Source organism: Ailuropoda melanoleuca, chromosome 3, assembly GCF_002007445.2.
Source record: "Ailuropoda melanoleuca isolate Jingjing chromosome 3, ASM200744v2, whole genome shotgun sequence".
Taxonomy (NCBI): Eukaryota; Metazoa; Chordata; class Mammalia; order Carnivora; family Ursidae; genus Ailuropoda; species Ailuropoda melanoleuca.
In genome coordinates this window covers 45,249,051-45,274,221 of record NC_048220.1, presented here as the reverse complement: position 1 = coordinate 45,274,221, position 25,171 = coordinate 45,249,051, and the positions used below count along the sequence as shown (strand labels likewise).

The 25,171-nt window shown below is 41.3% G+C and overlaps 1 protein-coding gene across 8 annotated transcripts in view; it reads right to left on the bottom strand.

Annotated features, from left to right (window-relative positions):
• Nucleotides 1-25,171, bottom strand: part of MAST4 (microtubule associated serine/threonine kinase family member 4) — a 546,144-nt gene that overhangs the window by 276,070 nt on the left and 244,903 nt on the right. For 4 of the 8 annotated variants that reach the window (XM_034656299.1, XM_034656301.1, XM_034656304.1 and 1 more), the window contains one exon: nt 14,068-14,142. The exons of the other annotated variants lie outside the window; for them this stretch is intronic. In XM_034656299.1, the coding sequence (XP_034512190.1) occupies nt 14,068-14,142 (75 nt within the window). The remainder of the gene's footprint in view (nt 1-14,067; nt 14,143-25,171) is intronic. 8 annotated transcript variants of the gene reach the window in all.

Below are 25,171 nucleotides of genomic sequence, written 5' to 3'. Positions count from 1 at the left end.
ACTGTCTATTGAATGAAAGCAAACAACAATAACAATAAAAGATGAGAAGACATGTGTAGGATATTGAAATAGTCGTATGCTTATCTCATGGAAACTACAGTGAATAAATTTGGAAAAAAACCTCAAGTAACAATACTATACAATATCATGAACAAAGACAGGGAATCAACTTTAGATCATTAAAGAATACAAAGTCACAGGCAGTTGAACTATCTTTCAAATCCACATTATTTAGACAAGTCGATGAATTTACACTAATGGTTTTAAAGGGTTCTATCACTTTCAAATGCTAGTAAAAAAAAAGAAAAAGAAAAAGTAAACTTAGTTACACTGAAATGAATTATTTATCGAACAAAAAAAATAGTACCTAAGTAAAACAGACTGTTAAAGAATTAGATCTTTTTTTTAATTGAGATATAATTAACATAGAACATTACGTAAGTTTAAGGCATGCGATATATTGATTTGATACATTATGTTGCAATATGGTTGCCACATTCTACTGCGTTGCATAATTACTATTTCTTCTAGTGGTAGGAACAATTAAGATCTGGTCTCTTAGCAAGCCCCATGTTTACAATACAGTTTTACAGTCTGTAAGCACTGTACTGTATATTAGATGTCCAGGACTTATTTGGCTACAAGTTTCAAGCATGGACTCTTAAACCACATTTCTTCACACCCCCAGCCCCTGGTAACCACCATGCTTCTGTTTTTTCAGGTTTGGGTTTTCACAGATTTCACATAGAAAAGAGTATAGGTCTCTTTTAAAGAAAGAATGTAAATACAAAAATCCTCCGTGCTAAATGTGATATACTAATTGAATCAAGTTGACAACCCACACATGCCTAGGCTCACCAGGATCAAGGTGCTTAAGTGGCACAGCCTCAGAGAGGCAGCCAGGCAAAGTGGCTCAGAATACCTGGCTTGGGAGGGGCTCCTGGGTGACTCAGTCCATTAAGTATCCAACTCTTGATTTCAGCTCAAGTCATGATCTCAGGGTCCCGGGATCAAGCCCCGCATGGAGCCCCTTATTGTATCAGACTCCACACTCTGCAGGGAGTCTGCCTGTCTCCCTCTCCCTCTGCCCCACCTCCTGTTCTCTCTCTCTGTCTCAAACAAATAAATCTTAAAAAAAAAAAAAAGAAAGAAAAAGAAAGAAAGAAAGAAAGAAAGAAAGAAAGAAAGAAAGAAAGAGAAAGAAAGAAAGAAAGAAAGAAAGAAAGAAAGAAAGAAAGAAAGAAAGAAAGAAAGAAAGAAAGAAATGCTGGCTTAGGACTACAGCCTTGGATAGAGTACTTAACTTCCCTGTGGCTCTCTTCTCTCACTGGAAATTTTAGGTAATAACAGCTCATAGTGTTATTGTGAGGATTCAATGAAATAATACAAATAAAGTACCTAGAAAAATGATTGGCATACATCGAGCATGCTAATATTAGGTTATTATTCTATTTTAAATATTCATGCACAAATCTGACATTGCAACCTTAAGGTTTTGCAATTTAAAAGTATAAAGTGTTCATCTACATAATAGGTAGTTATGCTGATGTATCTTCTGTGCACCAAAGGACCGATGAAAACCAGTAATAAATTCAAATATTCTCTAAGCCCGCTTAAATGAAAGCTTAAATAATCTATCTTTGCATTTCTTATTGATACTCTCAGATGCTTTCCAAATGAGCTCTGCTCCTTTAAAACTAAACCAAAACAAATTACCTAGGCAGTTGTAAATGCCGTTTACCAAGCATGAAGTCCATCTCAGTGGAAACCAAACTTCCTAAAAAAGCCAGATTCTATTTTTATCCGTACACATGCTAAACAAGTCGGCATATGTTCCAAGCATTCTATTGTGCATATTTTAAGCAGACCCTTTTTAGCACGTGTAGGTTTCATTAAATTACAAGTGAAAAGGTATTTCTTGCTCTGACCGGGAATAATGCTAGATTTGCTATCTCCTCTGCATTCTGTATTTTTCTCAGTCTACCTTTCATCAATAAATAACAACAGTGTTGCTTTAACTAAAAAGTGTGGAAAATTCTGATTGAATTTTCCACTTCAAAGTACACAAAATCATTTCATCTAACATGCTGTGTTGGAAAATCTATGCTCCATTCTGACCTCCTGTTGCAGTCTATTTCAAGTGTTGGCGATGCAGCGTGTCACGCTTGCATGGCTGGTGAAGGAGAGTAAACATATTGACTGAGAAATGTTTTGAAAAACCCCTATTCCACATAGATCCCAGCTACTGTCAAAAATCACAAAAATGTTTGCATTCTGTCTGTGCAAGAGCATGACCGAGCTGTAGGAGAAATTCCCACAATAAATAAAACGAGCTACCTGCCTAACTCTCCATCTAAACAAGACAGTGTTGGGCTTGGGGTGAGGGGGATGGGGTGGGGGACAAGGTTCAGCCTAATAATATGCTCAGAGGTGTCTGAGAGAAGACGTTATTAACTGTGCCCTTCCTTTAACCTATTTGCAAGGTTAAAATAAAATTTAGCAGAGGAGATTACCACCACTACTGAGAAGGCACAGCTCAGCTGGGAGGCAAGGAACACACCGGAGGAAGGGTAATATATTGATTGACCTTTCCTTCCAATTGCAGTCCAGGCAGCTAGCTGTCTTTTTTCATTTGGGGGATATGACAGCTGACCTAGCTTATTTTCTTGGACTAGCAAACTAGGACAGTCCTTGGACAAGTTAGGCAGCCAAGACCAGTATACCCTACAATGACATGGCACTACCACACTAACACTGTTTTAAGTGGGAAACCCCAAACAATAACGCTGTCATCAGATAGCCTTCTGGGTTAGAGCTCTTCTTTCGTCCAAAAATGAAAGCTCCCTTATCAGAAAGCAGTGGGAGGAAGTTTTCCAGGTTACAGAATGGCAGTCAATATGAAGTATTCACAGTCCTTGAAATAAAGAGCAACAGGATCCACATAATTTCACATTTCCCAAAGAACGTGGTTAACGGGTATCGTTTGACAAGAAAAACTTAGAGTTTCTGGACAAAAGGCTCTGTATTCACTTATGCTGGAGAAGCACATAATTAAATACAGCACATAGCATTTACCTGATGCAAGATTTTTCCCATTATTAGCATTTTACCTAACAAGAGCAAGGGGCACAGTCAGCACTGCTCTGGAAAATAATGGGCTCATGGAACACTTTGGGGGAGAACCCCACGAAGGCATGTGCACAGAACATGCTTTGAGAAATGCAGGTTTAACTGAGCTTTTGTTTTCGTACAACAGTCGGATGACCATAAGAAAAGCAGAAACCAAATTACTGCCATGTCATATGCCAGTTACTGCACTCTGTAACTTTGAATTTCACAGTTTGGTATCGCACTGTGATGAAACAGCAAGGTGACCTACACTTCAATTCAATCACGTGTCCCCTACTACACCTTGCAAGACTGCACAGCTAATCCAAGAGGAGACTGCAAACAAGAGTTACACAAACAAATCCCTGGTGCATCACAGTGACCAGATCTCTAAAGAACTAAACACAAAGCGCAAAAACGCTACTATTCCATAGGCCTAAAGGTCACGTGACAGACAAACCTAGTAAATAAGAACTATTACTACGTCCATGTGTTTATAACAGCCATGGAATAACAGAGCTGGGCCCCTATTTATCAATGGCCAAGATTTATCTTGGTTCTCCTTTCACTATTGGCAGAATTACTGATCTCCCTGAACAAATTTTCTATTTCTAAGACTTGGACTTCCACTTAGGATGTAGACAATCACAAGAGACCATTACTCTCAACAATGTGAATGAAGACATGAATAAAACGAGAAATGAAAAGTGGAAGTTTGGCTGTTTCCTCCCTGTCCTGCCATTCCACCATGGTTGAGAGCCAGCCATGGGCCTCTCACTTCAAGAGTTTATCACTTTCTGGAATTTGCTTTTCTTTTTAGGTTTACTTGTGCCCCTAGCTTTTTAAAATCATTTTTTTTTTAGGGGCGCCTGGGTGGCACAGCGGTTAAGCATCTGCCTTCGGCTCAGGGCGTGATCCTGGCGTTGCGGGATCGAGCCCGACATCAGGCTCCTCTGCTATGAGCCTGCTTCTTCCTCTCCCACTCCCCCTGCTTGTGTTCCCTCTCTCACTGGCTGTCTCTATCTCTGTCGAATAAATAAATAAAATCTTTAAAAAATAAAATAAAATCATTTTTTTTTAAAATACGATATTGTAGCTGACATAGCTGGTTTTGATTGTTAAGGTAACAGCAACAGTCTCTTGTCATTATCTATATCCCAAGTGGAAAAGGAAGGCTGAGAAACAGATTTTGCTTCTTTGTGAGTCCCTAATTTTGAGAAGGCAAAACATTTTGAATAAGTCAGTAGAAACTGAGGTAAATAATATTTAGGTCCAGAAAAAGTGGGTCTCCACTATGTCATACCACTCAAGCAAGGGTGTTGAGTCATTCCACTCTCCACAAGTGCTAGTCTGGGTAGTGCTGGGACCCACAGATAAGAAGAGAAACAGGCAGTGCAAACAGATGCAAAGATAACCAGGATCTGGGTGTTATCAGACCAAGACTCAAGAACAACTACACTAAAGGGTACAGCGGTAAACATGCATGAGAACGTGAAGACATAGGAAATTTCTGTATAGAGGTAAAAACTGCAGTAATAATGAAGAACAAAAGGGAAAATGAGACTGCAAGATAGGACACCAGAATGAAATGGATTTACCAGCTGACCGAGCAAAGCGAAGGAAAGTTTAAGTCAAAACAACAGATATTTTCCAGAATGAATCACCAGTAGAAGCAAAACAAAACAAAGCCGAAAGCTAAAAAGAGTATCTAAGACCCTCGGAACAGTATAAAACAGCTTACATAGGTATACGCGGAGCCCTAGAAGGAGAAGAGAGAAAATGAGGTAGAAGGTATATTTATTTGAAAAGACTGGCCAAGGACTTCCAAAAAAATGATGGAAGGCATCCATCCACATATCCAAGAGGCTCAGTGAATCCTGAGCAGAATAAATACAAAGAAAGCCATACTGGGGCACATCACTGTTAAATCTCTTTTTCAGGCAGGAAGTAGGTAAATGTGTGTGGGAATGGCAAGGGAAAGCCACCCCCAAAAAATTAATGTAAAAATGTTAACACAGGCAATGGAGTTATCTAGATTAGCAATCCAGCTACCAAAATATATCATGGTCTGTGAGCATTGGCCAGCAAGTGTGTCTGAGCTGTTGAGGACGCTCTTCACAAGTACTGTCATGAAACACACTCCTTCCAAAATGCTACCAGGATAAGAGTAGCCTGGCTAACTGTCTAACTTACTTTTTCAGAGTTGCTGTTTTTGTTTTGATCTGTTTTTCTTCTTGCCTGAGGGCTAGGGGGATAGAGAGGCACAGAGGATACAGAAATCCTTGAAGGCAAAGGGATGATTTCAGTAATTCCTCATAAATCTAGAGCCAAATTGGGTAACCTGTACTTAACCCATTCTGTGATCTTTTCACCTCTAAATTAAAAAGATTTCCTACACCCTTCCTCCAAATAAATTGCTAATCTCATTTTGGCCAATTACCTGTTATACACATCTTTGGCAAGCACAACTCTGATGGCTCTGAGAAAAGCCAACAAATGTAATTCATGACTTTTTTAAAGCCTTTGGTTGGGAGGGAAATCCACATTAAGGCAAAAGAGGCTGAGCTACAACCAGTCAAGGCACCCATGCATACTTAACCTTTGCCAGCTGGAAAAAAAGGAGAAAAGTCATGATATAAGAACCTGTGTTTGAGAAGAGGGATGGGCCAAACTAAATACTTTTTCCTCCTTCATGTTTTCAGTTGCAACATTCAGGAAGACTTAAAGTAGAAATTCTAGCAACTGAAATTCTGAAAGCCACAGTGATTGTGGTCCTTACAAGGTTGTTCTTTTTACCTATGTTTTGAAGACCAATCCCATCCTTTTCTTAAAGTCAAAGGCAAATAAAACCAAATATCATTTACTGGATAATAAATCAGATGCTGGAAAGCAGTACCAGGAAAGACATAAAACTTCGACAACAAAAAACAGAAATTTAAAACATTCTGAAAACTGCAACAAGGGGGTCCTCTGAGGTGTTGGTAATGCTGGGTTTTTTTGTGGTTGTTTTTTGGGGGCTGTTACATGGGTATGGTCAGTGTGCAAAAGTTCCCTGACTTCTGCACATTTTGGCCACGTGTTACTCTTACAGAAGAAGAATTAGTGTCTAAGCTCCGTGGGACAATATCAAACTTAATATATGCGTTATATCTCAGCGAAAATATGTTTTTAAAAGACTAGGTAGGAATTCTTCAAAAGGCAGCAGACTGTACTCACCTTCAAATCAGGGCACTAAATCCCAGGGCCTGACTACAAAGTGGATACTAGGCATAGTCTACTGGAACTGAATCCCAACAGACATGTTTCAGCACTGTAATTCTGAATGCTTTAGTACCGGATTTATATCACACCTTATACATAGCATCACAGAGAAGAAGTAACGGGAATCCACTTTCCTTAGAATTATCTGTATGTGTCTAAGTAGAGAGAGGTTAGGCTGAAAAAATTGGGGTACCTTTTGCCGATTTTGTGATTGAATTGTTAGGAGTGTGGAATTCTGTTAAAGCCAAAATCCTTATCAGTTAGGATAAACACACCTAGGAACCACAAGGAATATAAACACTTTCAGACAGCTTTGCAACCATACGAAGATTCAGAATAGTGTATTATCAGGTGGAAGAGAGTGGTATGGAGGCCAAAGGATGTATCTGACACTTGAGGCAAAAAGAACATCACCTTAAGGATAGTGGCTGCCTTCCTTGTGAACCCTGAGAAATACTGTTTGGTACAGGGCATTCCCTAGGAAAGAGGCACAGTCCCTCTTTATAAAGATGGTGTGACAACGCATATAACATGGAGGCTATGTACAGGGAGTCACCGGATGTGAGTCCTGGCTTCACATTGTACTAGCTCTGTGACTTTGGACAAGTTAGGTAACTTCTCTGTGCAGTCTTGCCAAAGGTAGTGAACAATTCTGCACAGGTTGCCAGGCAGAAGATGACTGTATACGCATGGTCCCAAAATTCAATGTGAGATTCTTCTTGGCCACAAAGAAAGGGAATTAACCATTTGTGATGTGGGAAGACATTATGCTTTGAGTGTGATGTTTATTGTCATAGCTGTGCCCTGTCAACTGGCAAATGGCGCCCACAGGAGTTGAGAATGACCATCAAAGACAGTCGCCCAGTAGAGTTAAAAAACTAGAAGAGGCAAGATGAAAATACCATTGATCTGCCCACTGAAAGGTCTTCCTTATGATTCAAACCATAACAGCCTTTACCTATCTACTTACGTCTGCTGTCTGCTGCCCAATCTGTTGTATGCTGTAATAATAGGAGGTGGCCTTAAATTCACTGAGAGACTTCTCCGCTTTCCTTCATGAGTTGTCTACGTCCCTCAGCCAGTCTTAACACAAGCCACAAACTGTGGTAAGATCAATGAAAAGGTAGGGTTGTTGTTTTTTCCTATTCTTTAGAAACACCCAATAGTTGTAGCAATTTTTTGGAATGTTTTCTATTGTTTTTGCTTTTAAAGGCTTATAGCTTTCACGATGTTGTTTTCCAGCATCATAACTTAGCGTCCAGTAAAAATGACAGAAGTTTTTGTGTAGCAGGGCTGCCCATCCTGTTCTGTTTCTTGATCTGGGTGCTCTTTGCACAGGATTGTTCAGTCTGTGAGATGCACCAAGCTGTACACTTCTGAATACATATTTTAATAAAAAGTATTATACACATGAACACCCCAAGCACACACAATTAAAAAAAAATAATTTGTCCACAAAGCTGCAAGTGCCAGGCATGTGCCAATGGCACCATGGATGGGAAAGTGTCTATTCCTCCCTCACCACTTCGGGTATGTCCATCACGAGGTAGCAAGAGCTCACACGGAAGAACAGGGACTCCAAGCCAGACTGCCTGGGTTTGAAGGCCGGCTTCTGTGTCACTAGCTGTGTCATCTTGTGCAGGCAACTTGACTTCACTACACTTCTGTTTCCTCGACTGCAAAATGACACTCACAGTACCACCCTCCTCAGGCTGCTGTGAGAGATGAAGGAGTTGGTCCAGTGTGCAAAGCACAGGCAACCACATGGGGCACATGCCCGGGCTGCGTGTTAGCTATTCTGTGATCGGTAGTCGAGGTACTTCCCTCACACGAGGCTGCTCTCCCTTCTGCACCATGAAGTCTCCCTTATAACCTATCTCCTGGCCTATTTTTGCTTGGGGAGATTCAAGTGTAGAGGACAGGACAGAGTTAATCATACCACTCAGTCTGGAGGATATGATTGTCACCCATCGGTTTATTTACTTGGCAATACTTACCACCTCTGTGCCCCCCAACCTCTGTGCCCCTTGACTCCAAGCAACCCTTCAAATGATATTCAGCTATTTGCAACAACTCCTGAAAATTGTCAATTATATGGTGTGCATCCTTTTTTTTTTTTTTTTTTTAAGTAGGCTCCAAGCCCAGCATGGAATCCAGCATGGGGCCTGAACTCACAACCCTGAGATCAAGACCTGGACTGAGATCGAGAGTCAGATGCTTAACTGACAGAGCCACCCAGGTATCGCTGGTGTGCAAGTAATTTTGATCGATGAGTGTGGTACTACAGAATTGAATTTCTACACTTGTTTTCGTACGGGGACATGTTTTAGGCTCTGTCCTCATTGCTGCGTGCCTCCAGGCTGCCACTTCTATCTGCTGGACATCGCATGAAGGCATCCACCCTATTTTCCCAGGCACTCTCTCAACTGTCTACACCCACAATAACCCCAAACTTTCTGGAGCAACAAAAGTGCTACAAGACACATCTGTGCACAGGTCCTCGGACACAGGCCACTTTTTCCAGACGGAGAGGTCAGGGTCACAGGGCAGACCACACCCAGTTTAACTAAGAGCCGCCAGCACACTCCCCCAAACAGGCTTATGGCTCTGCGGAATGGCTGCCCCAGACATTTCAGCACAGACACCTTCTTAAAGAGGGAGACAGGATTATTCCCCCCAGCGTGCTGATAACAAAGCTGAGACTTCTCCTCAGTCCCACAGTGAGTCCGCCTGACCTCCAAGCCTCTGTGCATCCCATCATGGAGGGTCAAGGGCATGCCTTCCATGTGGCCCTCGTGTCACACTCCCTCCATTCCCGTCTGGCACACAGCTTTTCTGGTTGCATCATGGAGTGTTAACCTCTACATTCATGCTGTTTACAATGTCCTGTTCCTCCTTCAAGAAGTAGAAGGAAACTCCGAGCTCTGGGAAATCTTTTCTGTCGCTCCCAGATTTCCTCAATTCAAAATCAATACCCAATATCTCGCTGATACTGTTTACCATACAATTTAGTATTGTCTCGGCTTTATTTATTTGCTAATTTTATTACATTCCCAAACCTGCAAGTTCTATTCCTGCACGCCTAACATACTGCCGAGTGCATGGTGCTCATTCCTAAATACACAGCAGAGTTTTACATTGCAGACATTTCACCTCAAAACATCATCTGCTCCTAACCCCTTATTTTACAAAATAAGAGAAGAATTCTAGTTGAATAATTATTAACTAGTAACCATGATAAAAGTAATCATAATTTAAAGGACAGCTCCAATTTGTCTGATATTCCTTAACTGGCTGTGTGGGAAAAACTTTGCATCCATTATCTCATTTACTCCTTTCAAAACAATCTGGTAAGATGGGTATTATTTTGTTCTCCCGCTTTTAAAATGAGGAAACTGAGGCTTTTTTGGATGATTAAGTAACTGGCCCAAAGTCACAGCTAATAAGTTGCAGACATGAATTCATGCCCCTTTTAACTGGGACCAAAGGTAATCTGTAGATGGCTGATGTCAAAACAAACAAGCACTATGAACAGCCTCCAAAATTTCTGAAAGAAATCTACCACCTCTAAAAGCCTTGGTTTAAAAAAAAAATTACATATTACAACACTTTATGTGACTAAAATACTCTGAGAATAATTATGGCAACTGGTCTTCCCAATCCCTTCCCCCTCTTCCAACATCCTCCAAAAAAGAAATTATTCTTTAACACTTGAAATTCCAGGGGCTAGGAAGATGTTAATTACCATCCAGAAACTCAATGCATAATAAAGCTCAAAATGTAGACATTTTAAAACCAAACCCCTTAGTGCTCAAAAATCAACCTATTTTCTTCTATTACAGACAGAAACACAATGCCCTGACTTCTTCTGCCATCATTCCACTCATCTCTGCAACCATGAACTCTGCTCAGTGTAACTTCTTGTCCTCTCTTAACAGTGCATATCTAAGGTCTCAAAGACATTTACTCTTCAGATAGGTAAAAAAATGAAAAAAGGATCAATCCTAAAATGTTTATGGTCATGAGAAAAGAAGACCATCTGCTCTGAGATTGCTCAGGGCTGATGTTCCCAGCAGGGGAGCCCAGGTTGTATAAACCTTATTCTCATTAGAAAAATTGCTGGGAATTAGTAGAAAGGATTTTCAGGCCCTAGAGCAGACGAAAACAAGGTAGTTTAGAATTATATGAGGGTTTTGGTAGTTGGGTAATCAGTGCATGCAGGTCATTGGGTTTGTTTCGAAAAGGAAGATAGAATGTTACAATACCTTCTGGGTTTGGAATTTCTTAGATGCTATGCCGACCACTATTTACTCGCACATGCTCAAATTTTAAGTACAATCTTTGTGAACCTATTTATTCTGGATCAGCAAAGCCTCTGATGGACAATGACAGCTCATCTAGAATAAATCTTCAACATCCTTTTGTGCGGAAATGTCAGAGGATTTGAAAAGTAATCCTCTGTATTCTCCCGTGTTCTCTCCTTGTGTACCCCCTGTCTCCCCACATCGTGTCCGTGATGCTTCCATATCAAATTGATTTTTATTGAACAGAGGCCTTTACCAGCTCCACAAATAACTGCTCTGTGGTCTTTGAACTATTGTTCCTATTGCCCGTTTTGCTTCATTCTTTGTTCATTTGCTGGGTTACAGCATTCATACTGGGGGACGGACAGGTGAGCATATTCTCAAAGTGAAAGCCTATTTAGAAATTCCCAGTGGACAAGCTTAGCCAATCAGAGGCATATTATTTACCTTTGATTTCTTCCTAACCCTTTACTCTTATTCAAATAAAACAGATTTAAAAGCTTGTTTTCCTATACTTAAAGCACAAAAGGCTTTCTCAGACTAAGAGACAAAAAAATCCAGGCTATGGGGGAAAAAAAAGCCAACTCCTTGAGCAGACAATGAGCCCCTTATGTCTGGTCTATATTTTCCCCATAGCTTTAATGTAATTCTGTTCTAAAAATTAACTTCCACTGAAGACAGTGATCGAAGACTGCCTAATAATAATGCTTTGCAAGTAATGAGGAATGATGTCATTGTAAAGGGATTTTAGGATTGAGAAATGCCATTCAAAAATCTCAGACTAAATGGTAAAGTGACGTTATAAATAGCCTTGAGGGAAAAGAAAAATAATTGCTTAATTTTATTAAGAAAACATTTCATATACTCTTATTGAGATGAGAAAATCTAGAGCAGTGGGAGCTCTGTGTTAAGTGGCTACCCAAGAGCTGGTTGATGGCAAAGCCCACTGCACAACGCAGTCTAGTTCGTTCTTCCACCACTCCATATTGCTACAGGGAAACTAAACATTTTCTACCGGATCACACTCCTTTCGAGATTACACAACACCGACTCAGAACAAAATCAATGCTCTCAGAAGATTTGGCAGCTGGTTTACCATAAATTGTTTCTGACCTCCACAACATGGGCACCTATAATTTGCAAGAGTTCTTTACTACAGCTCGGGTTATTGAATTGAAAATGATACAGTGCAGATTCTAAAGCAATGTGCTTATAATGAAAGGTCACCGGCTACACAGATGCACATTTCCATTTGCTATTTATTGTCCAAGTAACATATCCACACAGCTAACAGTGGCTTCCCCTATCACTTCTTAGCGTTGGAAAAGATTTTTAGGCCCTTCTAAAATTCCGAGGACTGCAGTGTTTGGGGGAGAAAAGGAGTTGACCTTTAAAACGGACTTTGGTAACATGGCTGAACCTATTCACATGCACTTTAAAGCACCAGATAACTTCTTTACAGGAGTTTAACCACTTCCTCTTAAAGTCTACCTGAAAAAAAAAGCCATGATTCTCACCCAAAACAAAACAAGACAACAAAAAGACTCTCACTACCATTAAAAGACAATCAGCTAACTTAGAGTGTAACGTAGAGCGCACTGCATGGTGAGGCACAGTATTTCTCAAAAGGCCAAGGGAGAATGAAATGAACACAGGAAAAAAGGAAGAGGAATGAAAGCACATGCTGAACGGAGTCCTTAGGACACCACTGACCAGGAAGTCCATCCTGTGTGCAGCACATGCTTCAGTAGGACCTCATTAGTTAAAACTCTTAGGTGAGGCCCAGGACAGATCTGGTATACCTCGAGCTGTGCTCTACTCCAGCAAAATTCACCTCTTATATGATGAAACCACCCAACTTATTCAAAGCTGCTTTATTTCTTCCAAGAAAACTTCTATGACTCCATCATAAGGATTATGAGCCAAAGTGAATTGTCTGGGGGAACTTGGGGAGGGAGCACCCTAGGCGCTTAATACATGTAACAAAGGGTTATGACATCTGGATCCACTTTCAAGTATTCATCATAGGCAATGTAATTTTAAGTATTGGTTAAAATCATCCCCTACACACAGTCTGTGGCCTTGATCACAATTTACTCCCCCAGAGTGGTCAACTAGTCTTAGATAAGAGGTATGCACATTTCAGTCAACACTAGAGAGTTTGCCAAACGGCATAATGAAATAGGTTTTCATCGCTGAAATCAAAATCAGTGGCTTCCTGATTGGCATAACGGATGGTACAAACAGGCTGTCATTGTTGGAACTAGTGGCATTTAAGGTTATGTGGGCAAACTCAATCTAGAGACAGTATTGACCCTTGCATGAACAGGGCTTACAACTCTAGGGAAGCCTATAACTTGCACCCTCAGGACTAGCACCTGATGACCAAATGTGCAATGGCCTCCTGTCCAGGAGCTGGGTTAGAGGAGCCCTGTTGCTTGATGCCCACTACAAAGGTAAGAGAATCCTGCCTGCAGAAAGTTGTCAGGTCATCGACCTTGAGTGGAATTTTCCAAAAATATTCAGCTGGAGCAGTTAAAAGGCCAGAGAGCATGGATTTCATTGGGTTTAGATGACAGGATGCAGGAATGTTCTGCGCCTATTTGCTCGTACATGTTTGTGCAATGAAAGTCCACGTACAGCAAAACTGGCCAGTGACTTACTTGAGGTGTGTGGGACTAGCAAGCCTTTATCCAAAACCTTACCCACTGTTCTGTGGCTACTGCTATTTACCAAACAGAACGTAAGAGCTGAGCATGACCCATCACTTCTTGGCCTTTTGACTAAGATCAAGTGAAGAGATGAGCATGACTGAACTGGCGTAAGACTATTCTCAACAGATAAAACACACATAACCGTGGCCCTGGAGCCCACCATCACCAAGCTGTAAGTGTTCAGGAGTTGTACAAGACAGTTGTTAAACGCAGCCGTTATCATGATTTAAAAATATCTAAATGTACAGTTAAATACATTATACTGAAAACAAAGGTAAAAGATGGACAAAACTGATTCCCTTCCTAATCATGTTGCTCTATTTCACTAGGGTTTATGTCACTTTCATCTGTGTGGTAGACACACCTCGGAATACTGCTCTACGAGGCATCTCCTCGCCGCTGTGAGGTCAATCTTGTCCCAGCAGTTCTTGAAACTGGCTGTGGTGGGAGTAGCCACAGAAACCAGCAAATCCTACCAATCAAGGTTCTGTTCGTTCTCAGGGCTGGTTGTTAAACCCAGAACTCCACTGGTATGGATGGTCTTGAATTAATACAGCTGACTTTGGTTCCTCCAACACCTTCAAATATACCAGCATATATAAAAATTCACAACTTCCTTCTGCACAGAGGAACCACAGCACCATGCACGCGAGCCACCTGGGGCGACGGGACACACTCACTTTTGGAGCAGCTGGGTCCACTAGTCTCTGCCGATGTCGGGCTGAGTTGAAATGGCTCTTCGGAGGCTGCCCTTCCTGACAGTGAATGGAAGATGGGGCATGAACGAGAGATGGGAAGGGGAGAAGGTGGGGCATGGGATGATGGGAAATGGTCAGAAAAGGGAGAGGGACAGCGTTTAACGGCACAGTACTTGTTTCTTTCAGCTGATATCCAATAATACAAACACGATGTTTTCCCCCACAGAAGCACACGACATGTTCAAGTCCTTTTGTTAAAAACAGCCTTATATATGCACATGAGTAATAAAGTACCCAGACACTTCCCATCAAATCTTCATTCTTCCCTTATTTGATACTGTCTCTAATTATATTTTAAGGATACTAAGGAGAACTAGAACCCGATTTCCCTAAACACGAAGTCGATCTTCCTGAAATAACAAAAGGCATTAAAGGGGCACTCTTAAGAGTTAGACTTGGCACCTACGTGGATATCACCAAAATGACACGGGAATCACAGTCTTCCTCAAAAACAGCAAAAATCTCCCGCCTCTCTGCACCATCCTGGCAGAACTCCTGGTGCCTGGCAGCCACCAAAACTTCTGTCCTTGAATGCAATTACATGTTATTGGTGCCAATAGAGACTGGGCATTAAGTTAATAATTTAATCTATGTACCAGGGTGGTCTTTCCTTAGACCAGGCCCATTAATGCTCTTACATATAGAGAGAGGACACACAGATCCCACAGAAAGACTTAACACTTCCCCATTGTTTATTCCATGCCAAACACATACACCAAAAAAAATTCCAAGAAATTATATTTTAAAGGGCAAGTTTAGAGTAGGGGTCCACATAAATCGTACAGAGCTCCACTTCTCCATTCCTTCAAGAATTTAAGAAGCAAACATGATCGATCCGCCCTGAGCATCAACTTCAGTGATGGGGAGATGAAACCAACAGAGAGAAGGTCTCAAAAAATCCCTGGGCTTTAAGCCCCTGGTCCAAGCGAGAGACTACATGGAGCAGAACGTCCCTCCCACGAGTGCTAGCATTAGCTCAGCTCTGTTGACAGACAGAGTGGAAGGCCTTCTACTTAGGTGAGAATGCAGTATCTATATTATAACACTTAAAAATTCTTTTTCTTCTCAGAATAACAGCTCTATTATTTTTAACACGTGGATCAATCACATCCACTTGAAATGCCAACAATCAGTACTTCAGTGTCCAAAGTATAATGCTTACTTTTCAAAAAGGAAATGTCATTAAGTAGCAGACCACAAGTCAGAATTATGTTTTTCCTAGTAACTGCTCTGCCAACATGCATTCTTTCCCTACACTCTTCTGAAAGAATCTAAGGAAATAGTTTTAAGCCTCAGCTGACCTAGAAAATGTACCAAAGTTTTAACAGCAAAAATGATGCTCATTAATTCACTGAATATTTGGCAAAACAAAAACAAACAAAAAACTGAGTACTGCTTCCCACTCAAAAGAGTCAATAGCTTTGTAGGAGAAATAGCTTTACACTTTTTTTAAAAAGATTTTATTATTGGGGAGAGAGAGAGAGAACGCAAGCAAGCATGGGGGCAGAGGCAGAGGGAGAGGGAGAAGCAGGCTATCCACTGAGCAGGGAGCCCTACCATGCAGGACTCAATCCCAGGACCCTGGGATCATGACCTGAGCCAAAGGCAGACTCTTAATAGCCTGAGCCACCCAGGCACCCCTACTCTTTGCTTTTTTTTTTTTTTTAAAGATTTTATTTATTTATTCATTCAACAGAGATAGAGACAGCCAGCGAGAGAAGGAACACAAGCAGGGGGAGTGGGAGAGGAAGAACCAGGCTCATAGCGGAGGAGCCTGATGTGGGGCTCGATCCCATAACACCGGAATCACACCCTGAGCCAAAGGCAGACGCTTAACCGCTGTGCCACCCAGGCGCCCCTACTCTTTGCTTTTTAAATCACAAGATTATTTATTTAGCTAGATTTGAAAATTCTCCCTTAAATTTAATGGCTTATCAGAAAGTGGTTTTAATGTTTTTTCTCCCTAAAAAAAAAAAGTCATTAGATAGAAATAAATAAACAGCCTCATTAATATATCTGGAGATCTATCCGCCCTTATTAACCTCCCTATGAAATGATTACAACTGATTTAAGAGTTCCAATGCACAGTGCCAGGCTTCCACTTATGAGGCAAAAAATTAATCTTGGCATTAAATATACAATTACAGTCAATGTGCAAATTAACTAAATCCTAGGCCTGTGGTTTATTGCTCTTCTGACTGCAAGGTGAAAAAAAATTTTTTTAATTAGCTAATTGCACCATGAACTCAGCAGGGGGCAGATGTTGATATTAAAACTAGACTCTGAATCTTAAACTCCCTCCCCTGTGGAAGGCCAGTTTAAAAGCGAGTAAGCACATCATCAAGGAGGGGGGTGGAGGGGAAGGTAGGTTTTTGAAATCTCTTTTCCATTTTATCTCATTTATCATCAAGGACAATGAATCTGTGACAATGGTCTGCTTGCCCTGAACAAATGCGTGTATGAAATAATCAATATATTTATACAGATTCTAGTAATACATCTTAATAGAAACCAAAGAACAGCCTGGAGGATTGATGTCATTTTAATGAATTGCATATGGAGTGAAAATGAGGAATTGTGAACACCAAGTTTTTCCTTCCTATGACTCATATCTTAAACTAATCTTAATTTTCAATAGAATAGTGGCATTGTATTCTAGCACTGAAAAAAAGTTAGTCATGGTCAGTTACTCACATATTCTGGAATCAGTTCGATACTGAGGCTTTGTGGAAAGATGTATATAGCTAGGCACTGGATACAAACTTTTGAGAAGAATTTAATGCATTAGAAGCTAGACATGTCTGCTTCTTCGCTTTAAGGAGATCTTCATTTAAAAGTGTGTTCTTTCCTTTTTCCAGTCTGGTTACAGGCCAGACTCCCTGACACAACCAGGGAAGTATAAACAATGCATCTTAGAGCGCAAGCAGTTATACAAAGTAAATTATGAAATACCTGACATTTTTAAAAAAGCAAACAGGGCTCTTATTAACGGTAATGCAGGAAACCAACATCTTACATGAAAAAAAATTGTACGTATGGTTTTCCATGCTCAAGAAAAACAGTGAATTCAATCATTTGGTCTAACGTTAAAGATAAAATAGGTTACTTCATTTTCTTTTCCCAAACTTGGAGTCCCAAGAAGCCATTTTTCCTCAGAAATGAGAGCTTTCAGACTCTGGTATCTGTCATCCCAGACTGAGACATCAGTCTCCTGGTAGCATTTACCTCCTGGCTAATTCCATCAACATCAGCAAAATAAACAGATTGGACCTGGGTGGCCCAGGGGGGTTCTCCACGGAGCAGCTTATTTACATATGTAAATTAGGGCTCTTTACCACAAGGGGAGGGCGGCAGGAGAAGGAGGGGTGGAAGCCTCACCGTCGGTTTTGTGGAAACAGAAGTACATTATATTGCTTAAGTCAACTTAACTAAAACCCTTTTGCTGTGATAACCACCACTAATAAAAGTAGCAGCCCTCGGTTATGTAAATAAACTATTAAAAAATGACAAAGGGAGTGTTGACGTGTGCATGATCTGGTAACTTAATGAGACATATTTCATCTCCATGCTAAATGCTTTCATCAAGCCTTCTCCTGGTAAGTCATTTTAGAAATTAAAAACATCCCTTAACACTGCAGATCATACTTTTTAAAGAAATTGTTGTTCCCTAAACATTACAGATCTGATAGCATAGTACTTTAGCCTAATTTGCATCACACAAACACACTTAAAAGAATACTCTGTGGAAAGCCATTTATCAGGCATGAAATAATGGGTGTCCAAAGAATTTAGTGACTGGCATCAGATTATTAAAGTAACTAGTTCTTTACGTCATGTAGAAGGTACTCTATCTCAAAATTAGAGCCACAAGTTTTAAACACAGTGTATCTGTAATTTAGGCATTAATTATTGTAAAAAAAAAAAATCTATCACTGAACATTTCCAGCCTAGATATTTTAATATAAGAAAACAATCAAACAAAACAAACGCAATGGTTTCCAGGGCTCCCAGATAACTTCTTAAAAGTCTATTCAAAACCATTTTAATTCTGGAAAGAATTACATGCATTCTCAGTTAATAAAATTTTTCACCAAACTCTGAGACATCCTTCTGTCTGTGATGAATATATTTCACCCCTAACTGAAGCTCTTACTAAACAGTTGACTAAAACAGAACAATGCTCCTGCAGAGAGTTGCTAGTAAAGGAGCCCTACATGTCTATCAAGCAATTCCGGACCACGCGAAGTCAAGAAAGTCCCTGAACATAAATTGATTCAAAGAACTCACAGGCTAGGGAGATTTAACAATGACCAAGCATATCAAAATAAGGTCAAGAACCCAAATGAACATGCAAGAAATGCGCCATTTAGGAGAACACAGTTTCGATGAGGACATCGTATATAATTCTAAAACCCATGAAACTAATCCCACTACAATTTATGAAAACGTCCATAACTAATAACCTTGTAAAGATGAAAGCGCATCATTTTTTTTTTCTTTCAAACATTTGGCTCAAGTTAAGAGTCACCAAAAAGGTGTAGTGGAAGGGATACTCCCACCTGTGAAAGCAAACCCTAGCACAATAGCTGACTTTTGTCACTGCGATGCTCAGCGAGAAATAGATTTCACATCATTCAACAACACATGACAATACCACCAGAAACGCACGCTATCTGCTCATCTAGTCTAGTTTCTTTTTTAAACAAATGCCAGGCTCTGGCTACCACATCAGATGGATCTGACCTAAAGTTCAAAACCCCAGAAAGGAAGTGGTTCTTAGACCGTGTAAGACAGGAATCTTTACACCCTGATGCTTTAGGTTGTGTCCCAAACTTCAATCATTCACTTAGTAATTTTTCCCATATCCCTGTACTTCGTCGACTGTTACATCTACTATGTATACTATTCTTTTAATTATTTTGAAAGACTGCTCCATTTTTTTAAAAAATGAAATATTTCAATCTTTAATGATAGCCTAAGTAATAATAACTTGAAATCCTGGCTTTGTCATCCCAGTTACATTTTTTCCTAAAGATTTTATTTATTTATTTGAGAGAGAGAGAGAGAGAGATAATAAGAGAGAGCACAAGCTGGGGGTGGGGAGAGGAAGAAAGAGGCTCCCACTGATCAGGGAGCCCACCAAGGGGACTCGATCCCAGGACCCTGGGATCATGACCCGAGCTGAAGGCAGACAATTAACCAACTGAGCCACCCAGGCATCCCAAGCAAGGGCAATTTTAAAGGTGGAACAACACGTTCTGTTTCAGAGTCAGGACTAGGCAGGGAAGAGAGAAGGGAAGCAGGCCCTATGCTTGCTGCTGTTAACTTTGGCTCAAATGCCCTATGGTTACTTTAGAGCTTCTCTTCCTTGACCTCCAAATCAGTTTGTACCTCTCCCCATTCCTCTCTTTCTCCTCTTCCTGTCCACTCTCCCCTTTCTCTCCCTTTCTCCACTTCTCTTCCTTTTACCTTCTCTTTCTTTTCCCTCCCGACCTCTCCATTTTCTCTCTTTCCCTGCCTTCCTCTCTTCCTCCCTCCCTCTCTCCGTCCTTCCTTTCCTTCTCTTCTCTTCCTTCCTCTCTCTCTCTCTCTCTCTCTCTCTCTCTTCTGCTCTCCCCACTACCCATCTCCTCTGCAGACATGCATAAAAGGACTCCATGCCCTTTGGTGTCAGGTTGGGTAAGGCACAGCGGGCAGGAGCTTCGGAAGCAAGGAGGGGGAATAGAGAATATGATAGAAGTCATTCTCTGGCTCCCCTCCTGTGGCATTAGCCCAGGCTGGCCGAAGGCTCTTCTGAAGGTAAATGCACTTGTCAGGTGACCCTCTATACCCAGCTCTGTTCTACACTTTCCGAAAGCAGCTCCCTCCCTTTGCCTCTTCTGGCCTAGTGAGGAAGGAGGTGGTCTTTTAGGGGAAGGGACATTTGAGCATTCCTGAATGCAGTGAATGGGCATGCTTTGCAACAATACTCATAGGAGTGTTTTCTAGTGAAGGGAACCACAGGGAACATGAGTTGATTATGTGATTAGAGCTCTAGAAACAGCACAGTGACTGATGTGGCCAGAGTAGAGTGGGGGTTGGGATGTGGCGGGGAACATAGGATCCAAAGAAGTACCCAGGGCTGGGTTGCTCAAGGCTTTGCAGGCCCTAGAAGGACTTGGGGTTGAGTAGAGGGGAAATACACTAGAGGGTTTGGAGAAAAGGAATATTGCATATGGTGCACAGGGTGGCTTTGTCTGCCGCTAGGAGCAGAGACCCTACCAACGGCAAAAATAACAGAAGGGATACGAGGTATTGCTGGATTCTGGATGACTTGGATGTGGTATGTGTTGAATTGTATCTGCCCCCAAATACGTTGAAGCCCTAGCCCCTGTATTTCAGAATGTGATGTTGTTTGGAGACAGGGTCTTTACAAAAGTAATCAAGTTGTTTAGGGTGGTCCCTGATCCAGTGTAACTGGTGTCCTTATAATGAGGGGAAATTTGGGGACAGAGGCAGACCTGCATGGAGAAAAGCTAGAGTTAAGAGACACAGGGAGAGGACGGCCATCTAGAGGTCAAGGAGTGAGGCTGGGACAGATCCTTCCCTCACAGCCCTCAGAAGGAAATAACGTTGCTGACCCCTTGATCTCAGACTTGGGGCCTCCAGAACTGTGAGAAAGTTAAGTGTCTGTTCTTTAAGCCACCCAGTTTGTGGTATTTTCTTACGGCATTCCTGCAAACGATACAGATAAGTGGCTTGGATGAGGTGGATAATGGTAAAAGTAAGAGCGGTTGAATTTGAAGTATGTTATGATATGAAAACTGATAGGATTTGCTGATAGATTATATACGGGTTTGTGGGGTTGGTATATGGCCCATGGGAACTGAGATTACAAATGAGACAGCAAGGTTGATGCTTTGTCATTAGTTAGAGCATTTGTGTGAATATTGGAGATGGGAAGTTGGAGATGAGGCCCACTAAGGAGACCAGATTTAGGGGACAGAGGTCAAGAATTGGGTTATGGGCTTGTAAAATTTGCAACTTTGCAATTTGCTTAATATCTCAGAGTAGTGAATTGGGGTGGGGGGGAAATGTTGTTAGGGCAGAGTCATAAATGCCGGTTTGTGGTCACCACCCACCCTGCCCTCCAGATAACCCCTGCAGAGCCTGGGCTGCTCCCTGCCTCCTGAGGTTGTGTGGACACCTCTGGTTACACACAGATGAATACAGTCAGTACACAGATATTCTTACATAGTGTTCAATATCATTATCTTAAAATTTATTAGAAAAAATGCAACTGGGATTGAGTCCCGTGTCAGGCTCCCTGCTCAGCAGGAGTCTGTTTCTCCCTCTGCTCCTTCCCCTGCTTGTGCTCACTCTTTCTATGTCTCTCTCTCTCTCATAAATAAAAATAAAATCTTAAAAGATGAAAAATAAATAAAATTGCCCTTGCTAAATAACATCTGACAAAAGGTTAGTATCCAAAGTATATAAAGTACTTATACAACCCCATTAAAAAATGGACAGAAGACATGAACAGACATTTCTCCAAAGAAGGCATCCAGATGGCCAAGAGACACATGAAAAGATGCTCAACATCACTCATCATCAGGCAAATGCAGAAGTACAATGAGATACCACCTCGCACCTGTCAGGATGGCTAAAATCAGAAACACAAGAAACAATAAGTGTTAACGAGGATGTGGAGAAAAAGGAACCCTCATACACTGTTGCTAGGAATGCAAACTGGTGCAGCCACTGCAGAAAACAGTATGGAGGTTCATCAAAAAGTGAAAAATAAAACTACCATATGATTCAGTAATCCCACTACTGGGTATTTACCCAAAGAACACAAAAACACTAATATAAAAAGACATACAACCCTATGTTTATGGCAGCAATACTTAAAAAGCCAAAATATGGAAGCAGCCAAAGTATCCATTGACAGATAAATGCGTAAAAAGATGTGGTGTCTCCATCCCTCTCTCTCTCTCTCTCTCTTTCTCCCTCTCTCTCTCTCTCTCTCTCTCCTCTCTCTCACACACACACACACACACACACACACACACACACACAGTGGAATATTACTCAGCCATAAAAAAGAATGAAATCTTGTCATCTTCAACAATATGGATGAATCTAGGGCATACACTGCTAAATGAAATAATTCAGTCAGAGAAAGACAAATGATCTGACTCACAGGTGGAATTTAAGCTACAAAACAAATAAAGAAAAAAGAGACAAACCAAAAAACAGACTCTTCACTATAGAGATCAGACAGATGGTTGCCAGAGGGGAGGTGGGTGGAGGGACAGGGAAACAGGTGAAGGGGATTAAGAACACACTTACCCTGATGAGCACGCAGTAATGTATACAATTGTTGAATCACTACCCTGAACACCTGAAACTAATATAACACTGTATGTACTATACTGGAATTAGAAAAAAAGAACACTACCTGTAAAAAAAAAAAAAAAAAAAAATCGCCATTGCCGAACCGCCTACAGTACCCATGTGAGCACTGACGTTCGAGGGACATGCCTGTGTGTTGGAGGGAGCAGAGGCAAACAATGTAAGCAGAGATCAAGTGGTACCTTTCTTCTCTGGCTCTTGCTTCCCAAGAAATGCTGAAGGGGTGAACTAGGTATTATCTGTAAAGCACCACGTATCTAATGATGGGAGGTTTGCTTCTGTCAAGGTTTCACATGGATGTGATATTCTGAGATCTGCAGTCTCAAGTCAAAAGAAAATTCTGGGATTGGATTCCTGAAGAAATTCTTACTTTGAATTCAAAATTACTTCCCAGCCCAACTACACTTCAGTTTGCCTTTTAAAGTGATTCAACCTCAGGAGAGGAGAAAAGCCAGTGTGCACTGAATCTCCTAAAACTCCTTGCAGAAGGGGGCTCTGGCACAATGGGGGCCAGTGGGAAATGCAGAACCGAGGGCCAGTCTCCTCCCACCCTGATGGGTGGTGGAAGTTGGTCCCAGTCACTCAGCCCTGCTGGACCTCAGCACCCACACCTGTCACTAGGCGTGATGCATCTGAAGTTTTGAAATTCCAAGATCCTCTAGGAACGTGAGTTCAATATGGTACAGCTCAAAAATATACAGGAGACCTGTTTTAAAAACAAGTAAATTCAATTACCGGGCTCCTGTCATAGTTCAAATTTCTTGTAGGCTACGTGCTATGTGTGTTTTGGGAATCACAGTATTGACTTGCTATTTAGAAATGTTTACATTTACTGCTGTTCATAGAGAAATGTCTGGGTCTCTGACGGTATTCTACCCATCAGTCAATGATCCTTTGTTAGAGCATTTCAGAACATTATATATTGATTCAAATTAATGAATTTTATGTCAAGGACCAGTTAACATATTTTACCATAGACAATAAGTTTATGGATGTAATTACTGTCTTGAGCTCCAAAAACACAGCACAATTATACAGCAGCACATATGTCAACCCACTTAAGTCACTTCAATTTAGAAAAAAAAAATCTAATGCTATCACACGCCACACATTTTTTAATGAGAAAAATTACAAGATACCTAAATTAAGAGAACCAATTTTCCACAGGGAAATCTGGAGGAAAAAATTTAAAGGTAAACCAATTTTCTGAAGGCAAAATAAAATTTTCAACATAGCTCTGAGTTGTACCCAAAGCAAATTATTGCCAGCAAGTAATATGGCTCTGATAATTAGACTTGACTGGGGTTTAAATTAAGCAGGGGGGGATGCACCAGACTCCTCAAAGCTGTTTTGATTTGTCTCATCTGTTCTAGCAGGTACAGGGAGAAGGGCCAGGGGCCCAGGAAGGGAAAAGCAGCCCGGCTTTGCAGACTTAGGTAGGGTGGTGTTCAACTGACCTCTCTGGCAGTTGCTTATCTCAAAGATTCATATGTGACACAGATTAAGGGCCTACATACCCACCCCGGTCATAATTACAACCCTGAACACCTGATACAACACTGCGAACCCATAACACAATGACAACCGTGTCTTCAACCCCAACCGTACTTGCTACAAATCCTTGAGTGGGGATATGAATAAAAGGTCATCTTGTCACTCCCTCTCATTAAGAAGGCTCTGGATGCTTAGAAGACATGAACTTTTAAGCAGGTGCAAAGAGAAGCATCCTCAGGTTCAGGTCACACTGCTGTAATTCCATCTTCTACTCTGTAACCAAAATCGAATTTGATCTGGAGAATATAAAAAAAACTGCATGTTGGCTTCCTTACTGGTAGCTCCATGCCATGCGCTGGCCTGTGAGGTGCAGAGAGAAGATGTGAAAGGCCCTCTATCGCAGTGAAAAAGGTCCAAAACACCCACACGTTTGCATCTGTCAAATGGGAACAACAGCCGCCTCCACAGGGTGGGAGAAGAAATAAGGGATGTGACATCTTGAGCACATGCCTGGCAGGAGTGAAAGATACATGCTGGCCACTCAAGGTACCGTGATGGCCACAGTAACTGCTGCTTTGTAGGGCCTCTAACATCCACCCAGCTCACTTCTGGCTAGAAACTTGATGTAACAGAATGTGTGAGGACTTCTAAGTATTTTCTACATTTATGAGTAAACAAAGCAAGAGAGCTTAGAACCAGGAATTCCAGGCTTTGGGGAGACCATGGATGACTCGTATTCTCTGTCCTCACAGAAAGAAATCCCATAGAGCGGTAGTGGACCATACCTACCTCCAGTGATCTAAGATAAGGCCAATGCTGAGCTCACTAAGCTCTTTGAAAATAACTGAGCAGTGACGAGAGACGAGAAGCAGATGGCTTCCTGGCCTGCTTTCCGAGCACCAGACCCGGGCACTGTGTCTGGGGACCCCATCCATCATGTGTCCTGTCTGCACTGTAAAAGCAACGTCCATCCCCAGTGACACACTGACTTTCCCATGCTTTGAGGGCACTTCCACTCTGATTGTCCCAGACACCCACGGGAACACAAAAGAGGAAGGAAACAGGCTAAACAATTCATGAACAAGTTTTGATATATATATATATTATATATATATATATATTATATATATATAATATA